At 43.4% G+C, this 21,508-nt stretch overlaps 1 protein-coding gene across 1 annotated transcript; it reads left to right on the forward strand.

Moving 5' to 3' along the window:
* Positions 1 to 4,559: 4,559 nt before the first annotated feature.
* Positions 4,560 to 6,330, forward strand: LOC117486430. Its single transcript, XM_034134862.1, has one exon. The coding sequence runs from the start codon at positions 4,560 to 4,562 to the stop codon at positions 6,300 to 6,302; it is 1,743 nt and encodes a 580-aa protein (XP_033990753.1). The 3' UTR covers positions 6,303 to 6,330.
* The last annotated feature ends 15,178 nt before the right edge of the window (positions 6,331 to 21,508 follow it).

Genomic DNA, 21,508 nt, shown 5'->3' on the forward strand with positions numbered 1-21,508 from the left:
CCACACACACACACACACACACACACACACACACACACCACACACACACACACACACACACCACACACACACACACACACACACACACACACACACCACACACACACACACACACAACACACACACACACACACAACACACACACACACACACACACACACACACACACACACACACACACACACACACACACACAGTATTATTGTATGAGAGAGGTTCCAGGTTGAATTGAGGCGAATATTTGTAATGTTCAGAGGTTGTTGTGTTTAATATTCATGAGAATATTTGTCATTGTTCAAATGATAATAAACAAACATATAAAGCATATTTGTCCGCTCATATGTTGATAAGAGTATTAAAAACTTGAAAGATATCCCTCTAAGGTACATTTAGAACAGATAAAAAATGTGCGATTAATTTGCGATTAATCGCGATTAACTATGGACAATCATGCGATTAATCGCGATTAAATATTTTAATCGACTGACGGCCCTAGTTTTAAGATATACATAATCACATCATGGGGTCATTAAGGAACAAATTAGGAGGGCCAGTCAGGCCACTAATGAGCTCAATCATTCACATGTATTAATATTACTTTATAAATTAAAAGTACTAGGGGTCTATTACAAAACCTTTGAAGGAATCGCATCAATTAAAATAAATGTATGGCAAGTATGATCAAATTAACATAATGTCAAGATATAGCCAATAGACAATCAACATGCTTTGAATATAAAGGAAGAAGAACAATAAACAGATGAACATTTAGGTTTTATGTGTAAATTGTGAACAAACCATCTTAATACATCTGGCAGTCTAAGACAGCAAACTAAGCTTCTTTAACTGCTGCTAGAACACAGTTTTACCATGGGGTATGTCTAACAAGACCAAAAAGATATACAAGGCTTCCAAAACAGAAGAAACCAACTCAATACAGTATTTTAATTTCCTTCAAAACGACAAAAGCACTAATAAAAACCAAATAACAATAACTTAAAGGAAAAGTAATTGAAGTGGTTGCCTGTTGTAAATACCTTGGTATCTGGCTTGATGATTGTCTCTTCTCTTGCGTTCGGTCATACCCCCCTTCCCATACTATTATCGGTCAAAATTGGCCGGTGTGTTCTATTTCGTATAAGGCTTTGCCCTCTAAGGCTATCGCTATTGGGTAATCCCACTGCGCATGCGCAGCACTGACAGACTTAATCCACGCCCACCTATGACGTGGGCCCCACCTACGGTCTCACTTCCTTATAAATAGGAAGTATGCCCGTCAATCTGCTCCCACTTTTCTTCAGCACGTAGTAGCAGAAGCACTGTAGCAGGCACATTAGTAAAACAAAGATTCCTCCCTTACGTAAAAGCTTTGTTTCTAGTGGAAAGATGGAGATGGGGCAGGTAAGTCAGGGCTGCGTCCGGAACTGCCTTTCATGTGAGGCGGGCTACATAATGAGTTTTGACAAACACTCACAGTGTCAGTCCTGCTTGGGGTTAGAGCATGCGAAAGCTGCTCTTTCCCCACAGGTGTCATGCTCATTATGTGCCCGGCTCCCTCTGGCCCTCAAACAGCAGAGAGCGGACGCTCTCGCTGCTGCTGCGGTCGAGGATGATTGGGCAGTCCCGGAGGTTTACTCTGTGGACGAGGCCCTGGACTTCTTGGATCCGAGTGGAGGGCACGAGTCGGATGACTACGCCCCCTCCATTCATGGATCACCAGGTGGTTCCCCCATCCTCTCTCTCCTCCGGATGGAGGAGACAGAGCGGGGTTCCGGTGTAGGTCCGGCAGACGGACCAGTGGTCTCTCTCTCCGCCGTCACGGCTCTGCCGTCGATTGGCGGAATTCTCCAGGAACTCCCGGAGATCATTTCTAAGGCAGCCGCCTGGCGAGATCTCCGCGTTCCCCCAGCTCAGGAGAGCACGTTTTCGGATGACATGTCCGGGGTGTTCTCCCAGGCACAGAGGGTCAGGAGTGACCCGATCTGGCCACGCTTCTCGCCCATTAGGAAGTACCAGGAGGGGGCGGCGGCGAACCCCAGGACACTGAGGGCTCCGGTATCCACGTACGCTCCCCTCACGAGGGTGGAGGGATTTACGAATAGGGGTTTTCCGACCGTGCCGCCTCTGGAGCCGAGCCTCACAACGTTCTTTGGAGTTAAACAGGCCAGCACGGTTGCCGGACGGCAACCCATGCTGACTGCCTCCAGAGATCAGTTTGTCGCCCGACAGACCGACCGGATGCACCAGTGTGCTTACCAGGCGTCAGCGGCGGCCAACAATATTGCGTTGCTGGTGAATTCCATGGTGTGTATAGCTGAGCAGTCCGACACCATGTCCTCAGTGGAGGCTGAGGAGATCGGTAAGGCGGCCAGCACTGCACTTACCCTGAGCACCGCAGTCGCAGTTTCGCAGGCGCGGATTGCGACGTGGGCGACTCAGGTCCACCGGTACCTCTGGCTACAGCAGGGATCTATACCGGAGGGTGCAGGGAAGGAGCTGATAGAGGCTCCAGTCAGTCCGGACAGACTGTTCGGACCTCAGTTCCACACCATGGTGGAGTCAATGAAGTCTGCATCGGAGCAGGCAGACGACATACGGCGTCACGTCGGATGGCTTCAGCCGGACAGACGTCCCCAGCAACAGCAGCAACAGCAGCGACTGTAACAGTCTCAGCAGGGGCAGCGCGGGCAACGGCGAGATCAGCAGCGGCGCCAGAATCGCCCTTCGGCGGCTGCGGGGGCACCGTCCCATGTCTCCGCTCCTCCGCCACAGAGACAGAGTCTCCAGGCGACGAGTCGGAGGGGAACGAAGAACCCCCGCTCCTGGTCTGCTCCTCCGAGGGAGCCTCCGAGAGAGCCTCCGAGGAAGCAGAGCCGAAAGTGACTTTTTGGGGGGGATGTGCGGGAGTACATTTTCAATAAAAATGTCGGCCACACTAGTCAGGCCGACTGTTGTTAATCTGTCGGTTAACAGACAGCAAGATTCGCTGCATAAACCAGCTGTTTGTAACCTGTCTGTTAACAGACAGCTGGGCTCGCCGTTTGAGCAGGCTGCCTCTGACCTGTCGGTTAGCAGGCGGCGGGGCTCGCTGCACAAGCCAGCTGTATATAACCAGGCGGTTATTAGACAGCGGGGCTTGATGTGTAAACCTGTTGCCTCTGGCCTGTCGGTTAGCAGGCAGCACGGTTTTTCCTCTGTCCCAGGTGTGCCTGCTTCACACGGTCGTAATGAGCCTAGGGCTGTTATTACGCGCTGTGTGAATAGCACTGCACACACCTCCGCTCATTCCTCAGGCCGGGGTGAGATGCAGTGTGTGGAGACCCCGTCGCAGCCCTTTCGGGCGGGGCCCCCCTTGGGTTGCTTCACGAGCAACAGCGGCAAGGGCTCTGGCATGGCTCGTCACCATGACTACCACAGCACAACAAGAACAGGTTTGCCCGCTCTCGGAGCATTGCTCAGAGTGGCGGCGGATATGTTTGATGGACAGATGGATGAGCAGGCTGATCAGCAGAAGGTACTCTCTGCAATTCGCCTCCCCCCCGCAGTTCAATGGGATTCAGGAAACACTCCTGTCATCCCAAGAACAGTGTCTTGCGCTCCAGGAGGAGCTGCAGGAACTCCTGGTAAAAAGTGCGATTTCCAGAGTTCCTCAAGGGGAAGAAAATCGGGGGTTTTCCTCCCGTTATTTTCTTATCCCAAAAAAGACCGGGGGAATGAGACCCATCCTCGATCTGTCAGCATTCAACAGGGTGATAATGAAAAGACCTTTTCATATGCTGACAATCAAACAGGTGCTGGAATACGTTCACCAGGGGGACTGGTTTACGTCAATAGACCTGAAGGATGCCTACTTCCACATAACCATAATCCCGGAACACAGGAAATTCCTGCGTTTTTCTTTCCAGGGAATTTCGTACCAGTTCAATCGACTGCCGTTCGGATACTCCCTGGCTCCTCGCACTTTTTCAAAGTGTGTGGAGACGGCTCTGGAGCCGCTTCACAGAGGAGGGATGAGGGTGTTATTTTATCTGGACGACCTGCTGTTGCTGGCTCGATCCAAGGAGGAGGCTGCTTTACAGACGGTACAGCTCGTATCTCATCTGTCAAGCCTGGGTTTCATTGTCAACTGGAAGAAGAGCTGTCCTCTTCCCTCCCAGGTTATCGTTTATCTGGGAGTGGAATTGAACTCAGCCCTCATGAGAGCGCGACTCTCACAGCAGAGAGTGGAGAAAGTGACAGCTCTCCTCCAACGCGTCACACCTCGCAGGGTGGTGATAGCCCTCTCCGTGATGCAGCTGTTGGGCATGATGTCAGCTGGTCACGTGGTGATCCCTCTGGGACTCCTTCACATGAGGAGACTCCAGAGGTAGTTTATTCGCCTGCACATCGACCCCGTGCGGCAGAAGAGACGCATGGTGTACATTCCCCCTTCCGTGGGTTTGGATTTAGCCTATTGGAAAAATCTCCACGTCCTGTCAGTGGGGGTTCCCCTGGGCAGAGTGACGTCACACACAGCGGTGTTCACAGACGCATCTCTCGCAGGCTGGGGAGGAACGTTCATGTCGCAGGCAGTGGGGGGGACAGTGGCCGGCTCACATCCAGTAATCCACCACTTCGCCCCGTTGCTGTTCAATCAACATGTGTTGATTCGGACAGACAACAGAGCAGCGGTGGCATACATAAATCGCCAGGGAGGCGTACGATCAGCGCAGCTGCTGAGCACAGCCAGGCGGCTGCTGTGCTGGGCGCAAACACACGTACTCTCTATCAGAGCGGTGTATATTCCCGGCGTGTTGAACAGAGGGGCGGACCTCATGTCCAGAGGAGGTCCTCGCCAAGGGGACTGGAGCCTCCACCCCGAATTGGTCTCCCAGGTATGGAGCAGGTTCGGGAGAGCGGAGGTGGATCTGTTCGCTGCACGCGAGAACGCGCAGTGTGCCCTCTGGTTCTCCCTGAGAACGCAGGACCACCCCCCCCCTGGGCGTGGACGCGTTCGCACACAGGCCGTGGCCAAAGGTGTTGTTATACGCTTTCCCACCAGTCCCTCTGATCCCTCGGTTCCTGGACCGAGTGCAGGAGGAGAGACTGACAGCGATTTTAATAGCACCGGAACGCACGGAAGCGTCCTGGTTTCCATGCCTACAGCGGATGCTGTCAGGGAGGCCGTGGGAAATTCCGTGGCGCAGGGACGCTCTCTCCCAGGTGGAGGGAGCGATCAGCGGTCACCCAGTATTGGGCCACCGTTTGTGGGCATGGCCCCTGAACGGGAACATTTAGAGGGGATGGGCCTCTCTAAAAATGTTATCAGTACCATTCAGGGTTCAAGGGCGGCGTCCACCAGAGCATCCTACACAGCCAAATGGGCAGCGTTCCAGCGCTGGTGTGTAGGGAAAAGCCTGGACCCCGTTACGTGCCCCCTGCCTCACGTGCTGTCGTTCCTCCAGACCTTACTAGACAGGAATTTGGCTTATAGCACGGTCAAAACGTACGCTGCTGCCATCTCATCTTGCCACGTAGGGTTTGGTGTCAGTACGGTGTTTAGTCACCCTCTGACAACACGCTTTCTACGGGGAGTACAGAGACTCAGACTGGTGTCACGCGCTTTGGCGCCTCAATGGGATTTGGCGTTGGTGTTACGCGCACTGAGTAAAGCTCCATTCGAACCTTTAAATCAGGTCCCCCTGAAGTTCTTGTCAGCCAAAGTAGCTCTGCTCTTGGCCCTAACATCAGCTAAAAGGGCGAGTGATTTGTCTGCTCTCTCTGTGGCTCCGTCATGCCTCCAGATCCAAGGAGATGGCAGCTCAGCTGTTTTGCGCCCTAACCCGGCTTTTATGCCAAAGGTTATCACAAGCTCTTTTAGATTGAGAGTGATAACTTTGGATGGTTTCTTCCCTCCTCCTCACTCATCGGAGGAAGAAGCCACATCTCATCTCCTCTGTCCCGTACGTGCGCTGTCATGCTATATTGCACGCACAGCCACATTGCGTAGGTCCCAGCGCCTGTTTGTGCATCACAGAGAGCACTCAATAGGGCAGCCTCTGTCTGCACAGCGCCTGTCACACTGGTTGTGTGAGGCTGTGTCACAGGCGTATGTCTCCTCTGGGGAGGATCCCCCGGAAAACATCAAAGCGCACAGCATCAGAGGAATTTCAACCTCTACGGCTTTGCACGGAGGAATGACAGTGGAAGACATTTGCAGTGCGGCATCTTGGTCTTCCCCCTGTTCTTTTATTCGTTTTTATTTGAGGGATGTCTCCCATTCCTCTCTTACTCATTCAGTACTCAGTGTCCTGTCAGATTGAGTAATGTCAGAGACTGAACGGTGTGCCCTCTCTCCTACCTGTCGGCACTGAGAGAGCTGCCCCTTTTTCCCCTCTTTTATCGTTTTAACAAGTGGGATTTTTGTATCTCTACTTTTTAAATGCTATATTTCCAGGGACTGTGATGCTCCTTTACGCATGGGTTATTAATTGAGTAGATGTGTTTTTGTACTTCTGGTAACGGACGGACCAGTGGGGCGTGGACTACATCGCTTCGCCCTTAACCCAATAGCGATAGCCTTAGAGGGCGAAGCCTTATACGAAATAGAACTGGGGTTACGTATTGTAACCCAGCTTCTATGAGTATAGGCGCAGCCCTCTAAGGTTCGGGCCCCACTGGCTCCGCGAATAGCTGAAGAAAAGCTGTTTGTGTGGGAGCAGATTGACGGGCATACTTCCTATTTATACGGAAGTGAGACCGTAGGTGGGGCCCACGTCATAGGTGGGCGTGGATTAAGTCTGTCAGTGCTGCGCATGCGCAGTGGGATTACCCAATAGCGATAGCCTTAGAGGGCTGCGCCTATACTCATAGAAGCTGGGTTACAATACGTAACCCCAGTTTTGCACAGTGATATTTCTGGAACCCCTTATCCCATTTTGATGGTTGACATCTCATTTGAACAGTCAAAGCCAGAATGACAGCAGGGGTGAATTTCATTTTATAATTTTGCAATAAGTCAAAGATATGTTTACTGTATATTATAAAAATGCTTGTCATGTAGGCATACTGGAGATGGGAAGGCTTTAGTCAGTGTTGTAGCTGAGATTCTTACCGTTCCAATGATGTATTAATAATAACTTGGATTTATATAGCGCCTTTCATGAGACCCAAGGTCGCTTTAAAAATAACAGGAGTAGAAACAAACATAACAAAAGGCAGTCAGACGAACAGTTAGACAGACAAAACAAATAGATTTGGGGCCAAAGACCTTGGCAGACTTGAGGGCCCTTTTGAAGGCGTCAAGCGTGGGGATGTTGCAGATCTCCGCAGGGAGAGCGTTCCAGAGAGTGGGGGCTGCCATACTGAAGGCTCTGTCCCCGAAGGATCGCAGGTTGGTGCGGGGGGCCAGAGTCTGAAGACCGCAGGTTCCGGGGTAGGGCATGTGGGAATTGTATTGATTTGATACAAGCAAGCCAGTGTTTCATTGTGTACTTTCAACTACAGTATATGGTCCGGCAAGTTCAGCATTCACTGTGATGAATATACAATAAGACACTGATACCGTTTTCCTCAATGCACATTTATTGAACAGAACATCATGTGGAAAATCAGAGGGGCACTATTCAAGCTGGTCTGATTAAAAAAAAAAAAATAACCTTTTAAATTGATCCCAACAGTAAAATCAACATGATTTTAAATAAAAATGTAAGCAGCCAGGATTGACCTGCAGGAGGTTAAAGCCTATTTAAATTGGTAGAGCACATTTTGTGTCTTGATATCTTGTTGAAAAAAAAAAAAGTTTAACTCCATCTGATTCAGCCAGCTCTACCCTTTTGGTTGACATGTTATGCACAAAACAACCTCTAGATGTCACTGTGGTTCGAACAGAAAGCCCTTCAGCTAGTTTAAATCTTTATATATACAGTCTATGGTTTAAATGTCAGGCCTACAGCATGGCCACAAACCCCATCTAAAAACAGGCCTGATTGCATCCACCTGGGTTACTTGGCTCTACCCAATAACTATATATCATTTAACTTTAAACCACACTTAATATAATTATACATATGTGCATGTCAGTATAGCAGCTAATACATGTTTTTTTTTTTAAAACATTCAAATGTGAAAGACACCTTCAATGAATATTTAAAACTTACACAAAATCAGATTCTTGTAAAAATGCGAGGACATGCATTGTTCCATCTGTCAAGCTAAAATATATACATATATCTTAGCTCTTAGTTTGACATGCTAACTGAACGAGCATGTTCAGTTAGCATATATGCTAACTGAACGTCGAGCATGTCAAGCTAAGAGCTAAGATATATATGTATTCCATTCCTTTACATTTAATATTTAAAATACAAATTAGCAAAATAAACACAATTACACTGCGCTAAACAGCCACATCGACAAACAAACGAGAACCTAAATAGTATGTAATTATATCTAAAACCACAATACGTTAATTACCTGTACTCGGTGCGCCATATTGTTTGTCTGTTCTCTGTAAACCTCATGTCTCCTTAAATATCCTTGCGTCAGCGTCAGTGTCGTCAATTCGCTTTTAATCTGCCATGTACGGTAATGTCTCTCAGCCACCGTAGTGTCGTGTCAGGTGGGCGCAGGGTTCCCGCGGGGTCTTAAAAAGTCTTAAAAAGTCTTAAATTTGATAATATGAATTTAAGGCCTTAAAAAGGTCTTAAATATGGCCAAAAAAATAAGAAAGGTCTTAAATATGATTTAGAAGGTCTTAAAAATGATCGGATTTGAAAGGTACTTCTGTGTTGCGATAGCGTCTAAATGTGTTTTGGGGGAAATGTCCGGGCTGCAAAGTAACCAGTATGGTAATAGCCTTTCAGTTCCCCCCAACAATTTGTATTGAAATAAATCAACATGGAACCAGTAATCACTAACTTTGTTTCCGCCGGCCCCTTATTGGAGAACACCCAGCTAGTAACCTAGCAACCAAGCTTCAGCTAGCGGCAGACAGAAACTCATGTATCTTCGAATAAATATGGGGAAGTGTAAGTTCAACCGTTATTGGTTGGAAAACATCGAATTTAGTGCTTGGTTGAAACCAGGGGAGGGGAACGTGTTTAAAGCCCGCTGCACCTTTTGCAAAATAAATTAGCGTTTGTTTGGCTAATGTAGCGTTAGCTAGTGCAGCGTTAGCTAGTGCAGCAGCTCCCGCAACAACACATTGGGACCTCCGGGCAACGTTTGGGTCTACGTCAACCCTAAAAGCGGAGGTGCTGTAGACGCTAAATGCCGTAGTTAAACACCAATCATACAACAGCAACGATGAAAGATTGTAGCCAAGGCAGCAAAGCTCTGAATATAGCTCTTGTCTCTCTCTCTCTCTCACACACACACACACACACACACACACACACACACACACACACACACACACACACACACACACACACACACACACACACACACACACACACACACACACACACACACACACACACACACACCACACACACACACACACACACACACACACACACACACACACACACTAGGGCTGCTCGATTATGGCAAACATCATAATCACGATTATTTTGGTCAATAATTGATATCACAATTATTAAATACAATTATTAATTGACTTTGAAAACATCCATTTATTGAACTTTAAAACAAATAATAATTTGGACAGTATCTTTTTAACTGTTGATTACCCTGAACGTATAATTCAACTGAAAAAATAAATTAAATAAATGATACATTTAAATAAATAATATCAAAAATAATAAATACCAATAAACAAGATCAACAAATATGTTGTAGTGCACTGTCACAACCTAGCAAAGCAAAATAATCGATTATGTTGTTTCGTAATTGCGATTAAAATATGATTAATTGCACAGCCCACACACACACACACACACACACACACACACACACAGAGACACACACACATACACACTTTTTGTCTAACACGCTAACACAGTTCTGTACGGTTATGCTGTTATGTTCAGTCATTGTTCTTATGTTGAACATGAATACATTTATGGGACGTATTTCTTCTTTCATAGCAATTTTCCTTCATACTTTCTTGCCGTGAAATAGGTCTTAAATTCTATTCAAAGTGGTCTTAAAAAGGTCTTAAAAAGTCTTAAATTTGAGTTGGCGAAACCTGCAGGAACCCTGGGTGGGCGTGTCGTGTAGGGGGCGTGTCGTGTAGTGTCGTGTACTGGCCGCGGCCGCAGCTAGACCCTTCTCCCTCAAGCGGTGGCTGCTCACCCCATTCCACAATCCGCAGAGCGCAGAGGAGAGACAATATAATACTCTCCACAGCCAGGCACGAGCTGTGGTAGAGCGCACCATAGGGCTGCTAAAGGGCAGATGGCGCTGCCTCGATGCCACAGGAGGCAAACTGTGTTACAAGCCTGACAAGGTGTGCCAAATTGTGAGGGCGTGTGCTGTGCTTCACAATTTGGCACTGCTGAACAATGTCCCATTACCCCCTGAGGCTGCTTGTGCCCAAGACGAGCCCGACCCCCTTCCCCAGGCATGGGCGAGAAACCCTGGTGGACTGCAACAGCGTCTGGATGTGATGCGTCACTTGTAAAACAGACAAAACAAGGTATGGAAACAACTTATTTATTGGCCAAATCTTTTAAAGAAGTGCTTATTTCAGCCAGCACATGATGAATTTGTCCCAGCTGTCTTGCAACCTCGTGTATTGCAGCAATTGCGTCCCTCTGCATCTGCAGGACTGCATCCGTGAGGACACGGCCGCTGCTGGAGGGCTGCGCAGGAGGTGCCGTGGAGACGCCGGGGCTCGGCGCCGGAGGTGCCGTGGAGACGCCGGGGCTCGGCGCAGGAGGTGCCGTGGAGACGCCAGGGCTCGGCGCCGGAGGTGCCGTGGAGACGCCGGGGCTCGAGACACGAGGTTCCTCGGTACACTGTCCCCCTACCCCGCTGGAACCAGCATCTATAACAAATGATTTTGTTAATAAAGTTATGATTTGTTTTTCTAAATAAAGTTATGATTTGTTTTTCTACATGGACTTATTGTTTTCTTTACATCGGCTACCAGCAGATATCACACAACTTGAATGCATTTGGTTTACTCTAATTTCAAACACGGGTATATAAATGTGGTTACCTGGTTCATCCGGTGGACACTTAACATCGGTGTCCCCATCTGCCTCCGTCACCACTCCACTCAGCAGGGATTCGCCGATTATACCGGCCAGCCTTTCATCCATAGGGGTGAGCTCCGGTGCCCCCGTTCCCCCTCCCGTGGCACACACTCTGCCTGTGTGAGGTGAAGTAAAAAGATATGATTCTACACTGTATTGAAGTAAACATGTATTATTTTGAATTGTATTTTAGTGAACATGTATTGTTTGAACTGTTTTAAGTAATCACAACTGTTATAGGTAATCACAACGGTTTTGGGTAATCATATATATAGAAATGATATTCTTACTTTCAAACTCACTGACCCAGGGATTCTGTTTCACACACACACTTGGCCTTTTCACCCCTAAAAACAGATGTTGGTTTTAAGGTCATTAAAGACATCATTACACCGCTCCTTTTCACCCCTCCACAACAGATGTTGTTTTTAAAGTCGTTAAAGACCTCCTTAAATATGTGCAGAAAGGTTTAAATGTCTGAAAAAGGATAGTTTATGTGAAAAACTCTCATGGGAAAGGAATGGAGTTAAGATTGGGACGGAGATAAGGGTTGACTTTTGACCTTGTGAAACTTTGGAATTTCTCGTTCTGGTCAGAACTATTGAACCCGACCAGAAGTGAATTCAGCCAGTAAAAACACTTGGGGGAGGTGAGCAGCTTAGACAGCTCCTCCTCACGGACTCTCTCATTCGCTTGGGAATAAAAGGGGTAGGGGAAAGTCAACACATCTCCGCCCCAAAATAAGGATATGAATACTGATGTTTTTGTATGTAAAAATGCTTTTTGGTTTGGTGAGTGGCAGGTCCCGACATCTGTGTCCGCATCGCATCACAAACCTGAAGTCCGGAGTACTCTGTATAACTTGTACAGATGGAGCCTCTTATTTTGGACCCCAGCATACAGCTTCCTGCCGACTGCCAGTCAGTTGCCAGCCAGTTGCCTGCCAAAGACCAGTATTCAGAAATGTTAGGCCCTCCCACTATTCTCCAATTTCAGGGTTTAACCAGGAGATGGCGCTATATATTAAATAACTAAGACTTAGTTTTTCACAATAGAAAATGCAGATATTATATAAAAAACTAAAGTTAAAATCTTGTTTTTAATGCCCCAAGAGCAATAACATCTTGTCACAAGCTTTTTGGAAGAAAAAGACTGACTCAAGAGACCTGTAGTTGACTAATTACAGGCCTCAATAAAGTTCTGCCATTGGTTGTGAAAAACAACGGTGGACATAGTGGAAAGTGAAATTGACATTGTCGAATTTAATAAAAATACAAAATAATGTATCTGTGTACGTGTTTTACTATGTGATCTGCACTTATCAAACATCTAATTAAGGCGAGACACGAAGTTAGGCACGTTAATAACATTTTAATGAAGTTGAATACAGTATATTCATATTTGTCAGTGATTTCATGTCAATTCGGCGAACATAAACGATTAAATTAGGATTAAAAATCGAGAGCCTGCTGCTGTTCGTTACGGTAACCCAACTAGGACACTTGACACAGTGGCTTTTGGCAAAGCACACAAAGAAAACAAAAAAACCCGAGAGAGATGAGTTATTGTTATTACAACGTGACTTCACTATTATTTAACAACTATTTTTATTGGGTTCTTTTATTTGGAGTTAAGTACATTGTCAGAATAAGTGAGAAATGGATTTAACTTCTGTTAGACAGCTATCATACTGAATAAATATTTATGCAAAAATGTATGGCATTAATAATGTATATCTAATTACATTTAAAAATGTATGGCATTAATAATGTATATCTAATTACATTAACTGTGAATGTCTTTCATTTGATTTAAAATGAAATAAAATTACATAAAACATTTTCCATAAAAAAGTTGATTCAAGAACAAATCAGTACTTTTCTTATATGACTATTATTGCTAAATTTGAAAGGTCTTTACCAGCTTTGGAATTATATATATATATATATATATATATATATATATATATATATATATATATATATAGCACCTTCTGCCATCCCATCTCTACTGACATATGGATCTTAACAAAGATCCGCTATACATTAGTACCAGATATACTGTACACGGACATTTTAGTGAACCAGACCAGCTGTTTCCGCCGGGTCTTCGCTTCCCGGGCATCACGTTGTTTACAAGTGTGTTCAGATGCTAAATGACAAGTGCAAGTGACAATTGTTGTCGTCTTCTCTGTGAACGTTTTTTTTCTCCGTTATTTTGCCATTTTCAGATTTAAATTTCGAGCGGAAAGCTAACCAGGAAGTAATAATTACTTAAGCGGAGAACGGAGAAAGTAAACGTTACAGCAGGCATAACAACAGCCCGTGTTTATTTTATTATAATATATATCATTTGTTTTAAAGCTCAATATATAGTTTTATTATAATATATAGTCGTTATTCATTTGTTATAAAGCTCAATAAGGAAGATTGAACTTTAAACTTTCACACACGTTGACCGGCGAAAAACTCTGCCCGGTTCACCGACCCCCCTCTGAGTGAATACCCAAGATATCTTGGTTTGATTTGGAGAAGGCTTTTAAAGTATACTAACTCTAACTCTATTGTATACTAACTCTTCCCGTCAAGAATATGAATAGAACTTAGATAGACCACTTTACATTTCTGCGAATGAATAGCTTAGCTACTTGGCACTAAGAGTACAGATATGTCTACCCTTTCTTTTCAGAGTGTAATATCTGCATTTTCTCTTTTGGTTTGAATAGGAGAAGGGCAATGGTTATCGATGGTGCTTTTAATGCCTATTGTATACGAACTGTGTGATTTATATTGCTTTTCAAATGCATATAAGCCCCCCATTCAATAGCACTTAGTTAGATCACTTTACAGATCAGGTTGGACCAGCCCTGTCGCTACTCTCTGCATTTCCTACTGCAGATAAAAAAAAGCTACAAATATGTATTTCTTAACCCTTGTGCCCTCCTCGAATTTTCAACCTTTCGACCCCTTCGTGGCAAAAATGTACACGCCCATAATAACTGCTATTAAATCATCATACATCAACATTTCTTTCTACTTTTTTTTTCATGAATCACTTAAACAACTTATAACGTACTCAAAACTACCAAACATTCAATCATTTTCAGGATTTTAACCCTTTAAATGCCTGTTTAATTAACTGAATTATTTCATTATTTATGACAAAAAACACAAAAAATGAATTTTTTTCAATATAATAATTAGTAGAGGGATGAAACTTTGGTGGTTATTAGAGTCTTGGATGTGTCAAAGATTAGCAATAAAATTGATTCGACTGCATTATTATTTTTTACGTAGTGTCAGATACTACCTCTGGACCCCTTCGTGGCAAAAATGTACACGCCCATAATAACTGCTATTAAATCATCATACATCAATATTTCTTTCTACTTTTTGTTTCATGAATCACATATACAACTTCTAACGTACTCAAAACTACCAAACATTCAATCATTGTCAGGATTTTAACCCTTTAAACGCCTGTTTCATTATTTTAATTATTTCATTTTTTCTTACGAAAAAACACAAAACATAATTATTTTTCAATATAATAATTAGTAGAGGGATGGAACTTTGGTGGTTATTAGAGTCTTGGATGTGTCAAAGATTAGCAACAAAATTAATTTGACTGCATTATTATTTTTTACGTAGTGTCAGATACTACCTCTGGACCCCTTCGTGGCAAAAATGTACACGCCCATAATAACTTCTATTAAATCATCATATATCAATATTTCTTTCTACTTTTTGTTTCATGAATCACATAAACAACTTCTAACGTACTCAGAACTAGCAAACATTCAATAATTATCTGGATTTTAACCCTTTAAATGCCTGTTTAATTATTTGAATTATTTAATTTCTCTCAAAAATGCCTCATTGACTTCCATTCAGACCACATTTGTTGATCTCACTGCCATTGCAGTATAAAACCATGCATTTTGTAATGTCAGCATTTCATTTAGAAGAAAAGTAGTGATATTTGATATTTCTACTCTATTCCAACAGATTAAACCATTTTCCCACTGTAGGCCGATACATGAAATTCTTACATTTTTGCCAGTTATATTATGGAGCCGTGTGACTACCAGGGGGCCCCGAGAGTGGTGTACCCGAGAGTGGTGTATGTATGTATGTATGTATGTATGTATGTGTGTGCGTATGCGTGTGCGTGTGTTTGTGCGTGTGCGTGTGCGTGTGCGTGTGTGTGTGTGTGTGTGCGTGTGTGTGTGTGTGTCATTTCCAGCAGCAGACCAGCAGGTCCTGCAGCATGTGACCTGGTGCTCTCAGGTGATAGAACAACCATTTTTTAGGCCTGTGCACAACCAGCACACACCTCTCCTCCCTCTCCGTGTGTGTGTGTGAGAATCTGTAAGCATGCACAGATCATTTCATGGGAACAAAAGGCCATCTTTTGAGGGATGTGTTTGATGTGTCTTTGAAGAGCTGCTTGATTACTCAAAAACAAAAAACAACTGTTAGTGTGTTTATGCACCTGGCTACGAAAGATAAACATGCAGTTTGACCAAGGGCTTATTTCATTAGTGAGCAGAGAAGGAGAAAGACCTGGAGCAAAGAGAAGGAACTCAAATGAAGAAGCATGTCAGTGCAGAGGAGACTTCAGAAATAATCTTGTAGCCTTCTTCTGCCAGCGAGCTGCAGGACTCATCTGAAGAAGACACAAGGTTCGAGCTGGGGTCTGACACTGAATGCTTTCTGGAGTCCAGCATTTCTTTGAGTTCCTCTGACCCTTCATCTGAAAGTGGAGAGGACACTGAGGGTCCCGTCCACAGTGAGGGGACAGAGAAGAACGGAGGTCGTTCTCCCAGGAGCTGGGGAAAACCAGGGTGTCCTCACAGATTGTGAGAAGAAAGCCCCCTGTGATGGTGGATGATCACCAAATCAAAAAAAAAAGTCAGGAAAAATGTACAAAAATGCCCGAGGAGGGCACAAGGGTTAATAAACTAAATAGTATTCTGTAGATAAATGTAGATAGTAGATAGTATTCTGTAGATAAATGTAAACGTAAATAAATGTAAACGTTCACCATCCCCCACCCGCCCACTCACTGTTTGTTGCTTTTTGACATGTAAATGGTAACTACCCCCCTCTGAGTGAATACCTGTTGTACCTGTCCGGGGCTAAGCCCATAGGACGATGCTCTGATGTCATCACCCTCGCACATTGGACATATGTTTACAAAAAACGATGTTAACACTTTCTCGTTCTTAATATATGCTATATTTAGGGTCGATATGTGTTGAATTTACTTTAAAATAGCAGATCACTGTGCATAAGCAGTCAGAGGAAACATAACGTTCTCAGTAAGATTCACGAGCGTCTAACTCTCTCCCCCCTCCCCCTTTTGAACTTTTCGTGAAGATGGCCTTATTCATTTTTAATACAACTGAGATGTTGGGCCGGTTGTAACTTTAAGACTATATATATAAATAATGTTTTATATAACATTATTGCCTCTGCATTGGATTATTATCGGATAAGGTAATAACTTAATAATTAACTATGTCTGAGAGCAGAAGTTTAGGGCAAATAATTTCAAATAATTGCAAGTCTCTTCAGTGCGCATGTCACAAGATGCATTATGGACATTGTGCCTTATTCTCATTCATACTTAATTTATTTCTTCTTCTGTCAGTATGAACACAAAAAACTAACCGGTATTACATTTCATTCTAAAGTTTACGGTCTAAAAAGGTATTTAAAACAGATAATTTGTCGTTGCTTTTGGCATAAGCAGTCAGAGGAAACATACGTTCTCAGTAAGATTCACGAGCGTCTAACTCTCTCCCCCCTCCCCCGTCGCACAACATTAGACAGAATGGCAAGGGGGCTGCTTTTGAACTTTTCGTGAAGATGGCCTTATTCATTTTTAATACAACTGAGATGTTGGGAATCTATTTATAGACAATTTATTGTGGCTCAGGTTAAGATTCCTCAAGTGAGAATCTCTCTAGTGATTACCTTGATGCCAAGGAAGTGCTCAGTGTATGTCTTATGACCATTTAAATAGTTAATGTGTTGTCTTGTGTTGACCTGCAACCGCATATTTACACCTCCATGTTCACATTTCCCTTACCTAGAGCAGGGGGTGTCAAACTCAATTTCATCGCGGGCCACATCAGCATTAAGGTTGCACTCAAAGGGCCGGTTGTAACTTTAAGACTATATATATAAATAATGTTTTATATAACATTATTGCCTCTGCATTGGATTATTATCGGATAAGGTAATAACTTAATAATTAACTATGTCTGAGAGCAGAAGTTTAGGGCAAATAAGTAGCTGTCACTACCCGATCCGTTCGCCTGCCCGATCGGTACTGCGCATGTGCGAGATGGTCCGCCAATTGGGTTCTTTTATTTGGGGTTAAGTACATTGTCAGAATAAGTGAGAAATGGATTTAACTTCTGTTAGACAGTGTTGATAATTGTGATCTTCTCGCTCCCAGGAAAGAAACTTAAAATAACGAGACTAATGGAGTCTCTGAAAAGGTTCAAATGGGTAGTTTAATTAAGTAACGTGGTTAAAGAACAAGCATGGTGAATGGAGAGACAAAGCCGGTGTTGTCTTGAGGGAGGCTGCAGCGAAGGGAAGAGACTGAGTTATCTTTCGTCCTGCCTTTTTATCCACGTCTCGTTGTCCCCCGCTGTGCAAATAGTGGGTGGCCCCCTACTCATTTGCCGGTTCGATATCGCGAGAGCACAGATGATTTCGACATTGATATTCTCTGCCTACTTCCTTAAGCATTTTCTCCTCATTATCTCTGTCATGACTTTCTATTTAATACCTTATAAACAGCTGTAATACTTAGTTTAGAAGTCCTAGTGGTTCCGCTCCGGCACAGTTCTTATTTTACGGAAATTCCCTCTGACGTCATAGCTTCTCACGTATCTGTAAACACTACGATCAACTAGACCTTCATTTAATATTCAGCAGTAATAATATCTTAACGTCTATCGATGTAGTGTTAAAGTCCGTACGTTTGTGTGTAACACTCCAAGTCATTTTCACTTTACATTCAGAAAACGCAACATTAGTCACAAGCTAACCGGATAAAGGATTTTTCAGAATAAAAGCTTGGCATTGATTTCCTGAGAACTTCCGGGCTTTTCCACAATAAAACAGCTTTAAACTGACGATATGTTTTAGACTGAATTATGCTGTTTAACATTGATTTTAATTTCTAACAACAGCTATCATACTGAATACATATGTATGCAAAAATGTATGGCATTAATATCCTAATAAGACTCACCTAATTAACTAACAACTAATAATTAACTCACCTAACTCACCTAATAAGATCATAAGACTCGTGCATGCGCAATGCATATTCGCATATTGGCCAGCCGCCTAGACGGTCGAGACGTCAAGTGTCCTAGTTGGGTTGCAGTTGTCACTACCCGATCCGTCCACCTGCCCGATCGGTACTGCGCATGTGCATATTGCTCAACTCCGTACGGCAACCCAACTAGGACACTTGACACAGTGGCTTTTGGCAAAGCACACAAAGAAAACAAAAAAAACCGAGAGAGATGAGTTATTGTTATTACAACGTGACTTCACTATTATTTAACAACTATTTTTATTGGGTTCTTTTATTTGGGGTTAAGTACATTGTCAGAATAAGTGAGAAATGGATTTAACTTCTGTTAGACAGCTATCATACTGAATAAATATTTATGCAAAAATGTATGGCATTAATAATGTATATCTAATTACATTTAAAAACGTATGGCATTAATAATGTATATCTAATTACATTAACTGTGAATGTCTTTCATTTGATTTAAAATGAAATAAAATTACATAAAACATTTTCCATAAAAAAGTTGATTCAAGAACAAATCAGTACTTTTCTTATATGACTATTATTGCTAAATTTGAAAGGTCTTTACCAGCTTTGGAATTATATATATATATATAGCACCTTCTGCCATCCCATCTCTATATATAATATCTATCCGTGACATATGGATCTTAACAAAGATCCGCTATACATTAGTACCAGATATACTGTACACGGACATTTTAGTGAACCAGACCAGCTGTTTCCGCCGGGTCTTCGCTTCCCGGGCATCACGTTGTTTACAAGTGTGTTCAGATGCTAAATGACAAGTGCAAGTGACAATTGTTGTCGTCTTCTCTGTGAACGTTTTTTTCTCCGTTATTTTGCCATTTTCAGATTTAAATTTCGAGCGGAAAGCTAACCAGGAAGTAATAATTACTTAAGCGGAGAACGGAGAAAGTAAACGTTACAGCAGGCATAACAACAGCCGGTGTTTATTTTATTATAATATATATCATTTGTTTTAAAGCTCAATATATAGTTTCTATCCGTGACATATGGATCTTAACAAAGATCCGCTATACATTAGTACCAGATATACTGTACACGGACATTTTAGTGAACCAGACCAGCTGTTTCCGCCGGGTCTTCGCTTCCCGGGCATCACGTTGTTTACAAGTGTGTTCAGATGCTAAATGACAAGTGCAAGTGACAATTGTTGTCGTCTTCTCTGTGAACGTTTTTTTCTCCGTTATTTTTGCCATTTTCAGATTTAAATTTCGAGCGGAAAGCTAACCAGGAAGTAATAATTACTTAAGCGGAGAACGGAGAAAGTAAACGTTATAGCAGGCATAACAACAGCCGGTGTTTATTTTATTATAATATATATCATTTGTTTTAAAGCTCAATATATAGTTCTATCCGTGACATATGGATCTTAACAAAGATCCGCTATACATTAGTACCAGATATACTGTACACGGACATTTTAGTGAACCAGACCAGCTGTTTCCGCCGGGTCTTCGCTTCCCGGGCATCACGTTGTTTACAAGTGTGTTCAGATGCTAAATAAAAGTTTAGCTTGTACTTTTGATACCCCGCCTCTCGGCACCACAACATCCAGTTTACTGTATTTCACATGAGCGATGTCGAACATTGAAAAGTCCTTATAAAATCTCTGTTATTAGATCAGTACTTTTCTTATATGACTATTATTGACTTGAACACTGAGAATGTATTTATTAACTTCAGACATTTGAAATATTTGAAATCAGATGAAAACAAACTGTAACGGACCCTGCCGTGTTATCTATGATTACTATGCCTTACTGTACATTCATAATTTCAGCCGGAGGTAGGTGGTAGGCGTTGCGGAGGAGCAGATTGCGAGTGAGGTGCCTGTTCTAAACGAACTATTCCAGCTGTTATAAAGCATTAAATAAAAAGTAAGCAAGGAATACAGAATGTTTCGTTACGTAACTTTGTTGAGAATGTGGCCATGTACATGTAATACATGGGATCATTTGCAGCGACTTGGTCATTGTGGGGAAAAATAACACCCATCCTGATCGTTTCAATGAAGTTGAATACAGAATATTCATATTTGTCAGTGATTTCATGTCAATTCGGCGAACATAAACATCAATGATGATGATTAAATTAGGATTAAAAATCGGGAGAGCCGGCTCGTTCGTTTTTTCCGACTAAACAACATCTATTATTTAGAAGTTGATTTCACATGACTCCAGTGTGGAACTCCACTGCACCCCCTGGTGGATCAATGATCCATTGCAGCTGGCTTCACAATAATTAAATGTATTTATCATGGGGGCGGTATCAAGTCTGACTGGGGGCCGGCCGGCCATCACGGAACGTGCATGAACCGATCACGACCCTCGCACTTTAAACTGTCCAAAATAAGACGCTGCATCTGTATATGTGTTTGGTTTCCTACCAGAAGTAAACTCAGATAATTGTTATAACTTTTGATTCCGGTGTTTTCAATTCCTTTCTTTATTTTAATAGAGATTTCAGCCTCATCCAACGAACGGCGCGTAGCAGAGGGGGTGGCTATCAGCCACCACAATAGGTGTTCTGCTCCAACAGAGGCCAGGCGTTTTTTGGCGTCCACCTTAATGTCGGACCACTTCTTTTTAAGTTCAGCGACAGTGCGACCCTGTGCTGATGCAGAGTTCACAGCATCTGCCACATGCTGCCACTCTCTTGCCTTTTTGGCATTCGTTACGCCAATACTATGGCCACCAAACAAAATGTTTTGCCTCGTCTCTACTTCTCTGACAAGGATTTCAACTTCAGAGTTATTAAAGTTTCTTTTCTTGCCTCTTTTTTCTGTCTTTGCCATGTTCGTTTTTGCCGGAAATCGGTTTGATGAATATTATTTATGGGCAATTATGGGTGTGACGGGAAGCCCGCAAAAGCTGCACCGCATTTCTAGTTGATTGGGATTTATAAAGGGAAACCGGCGTAGGAAGTGCCGTACGCACTTCCCTCGCCGGTACGCAATGTTTTGTGAATCGGAAAATGGCGGAAAATGT

This window comes from Trematomus bernacchii, unplaced genomic scaffold (genome assembly GCF_902827165.1).
Source record: "Trematomus bernacchii unplaced genomic scaffold, fTreBer1.1, whole genome shotgun sequence".
Lineage (NCBI taxonomy): Eukaryota > Metazoa > Chordata > Actinopteri > Perciformes > Nototheniidae > Trematomus > Trematomus bernacchii.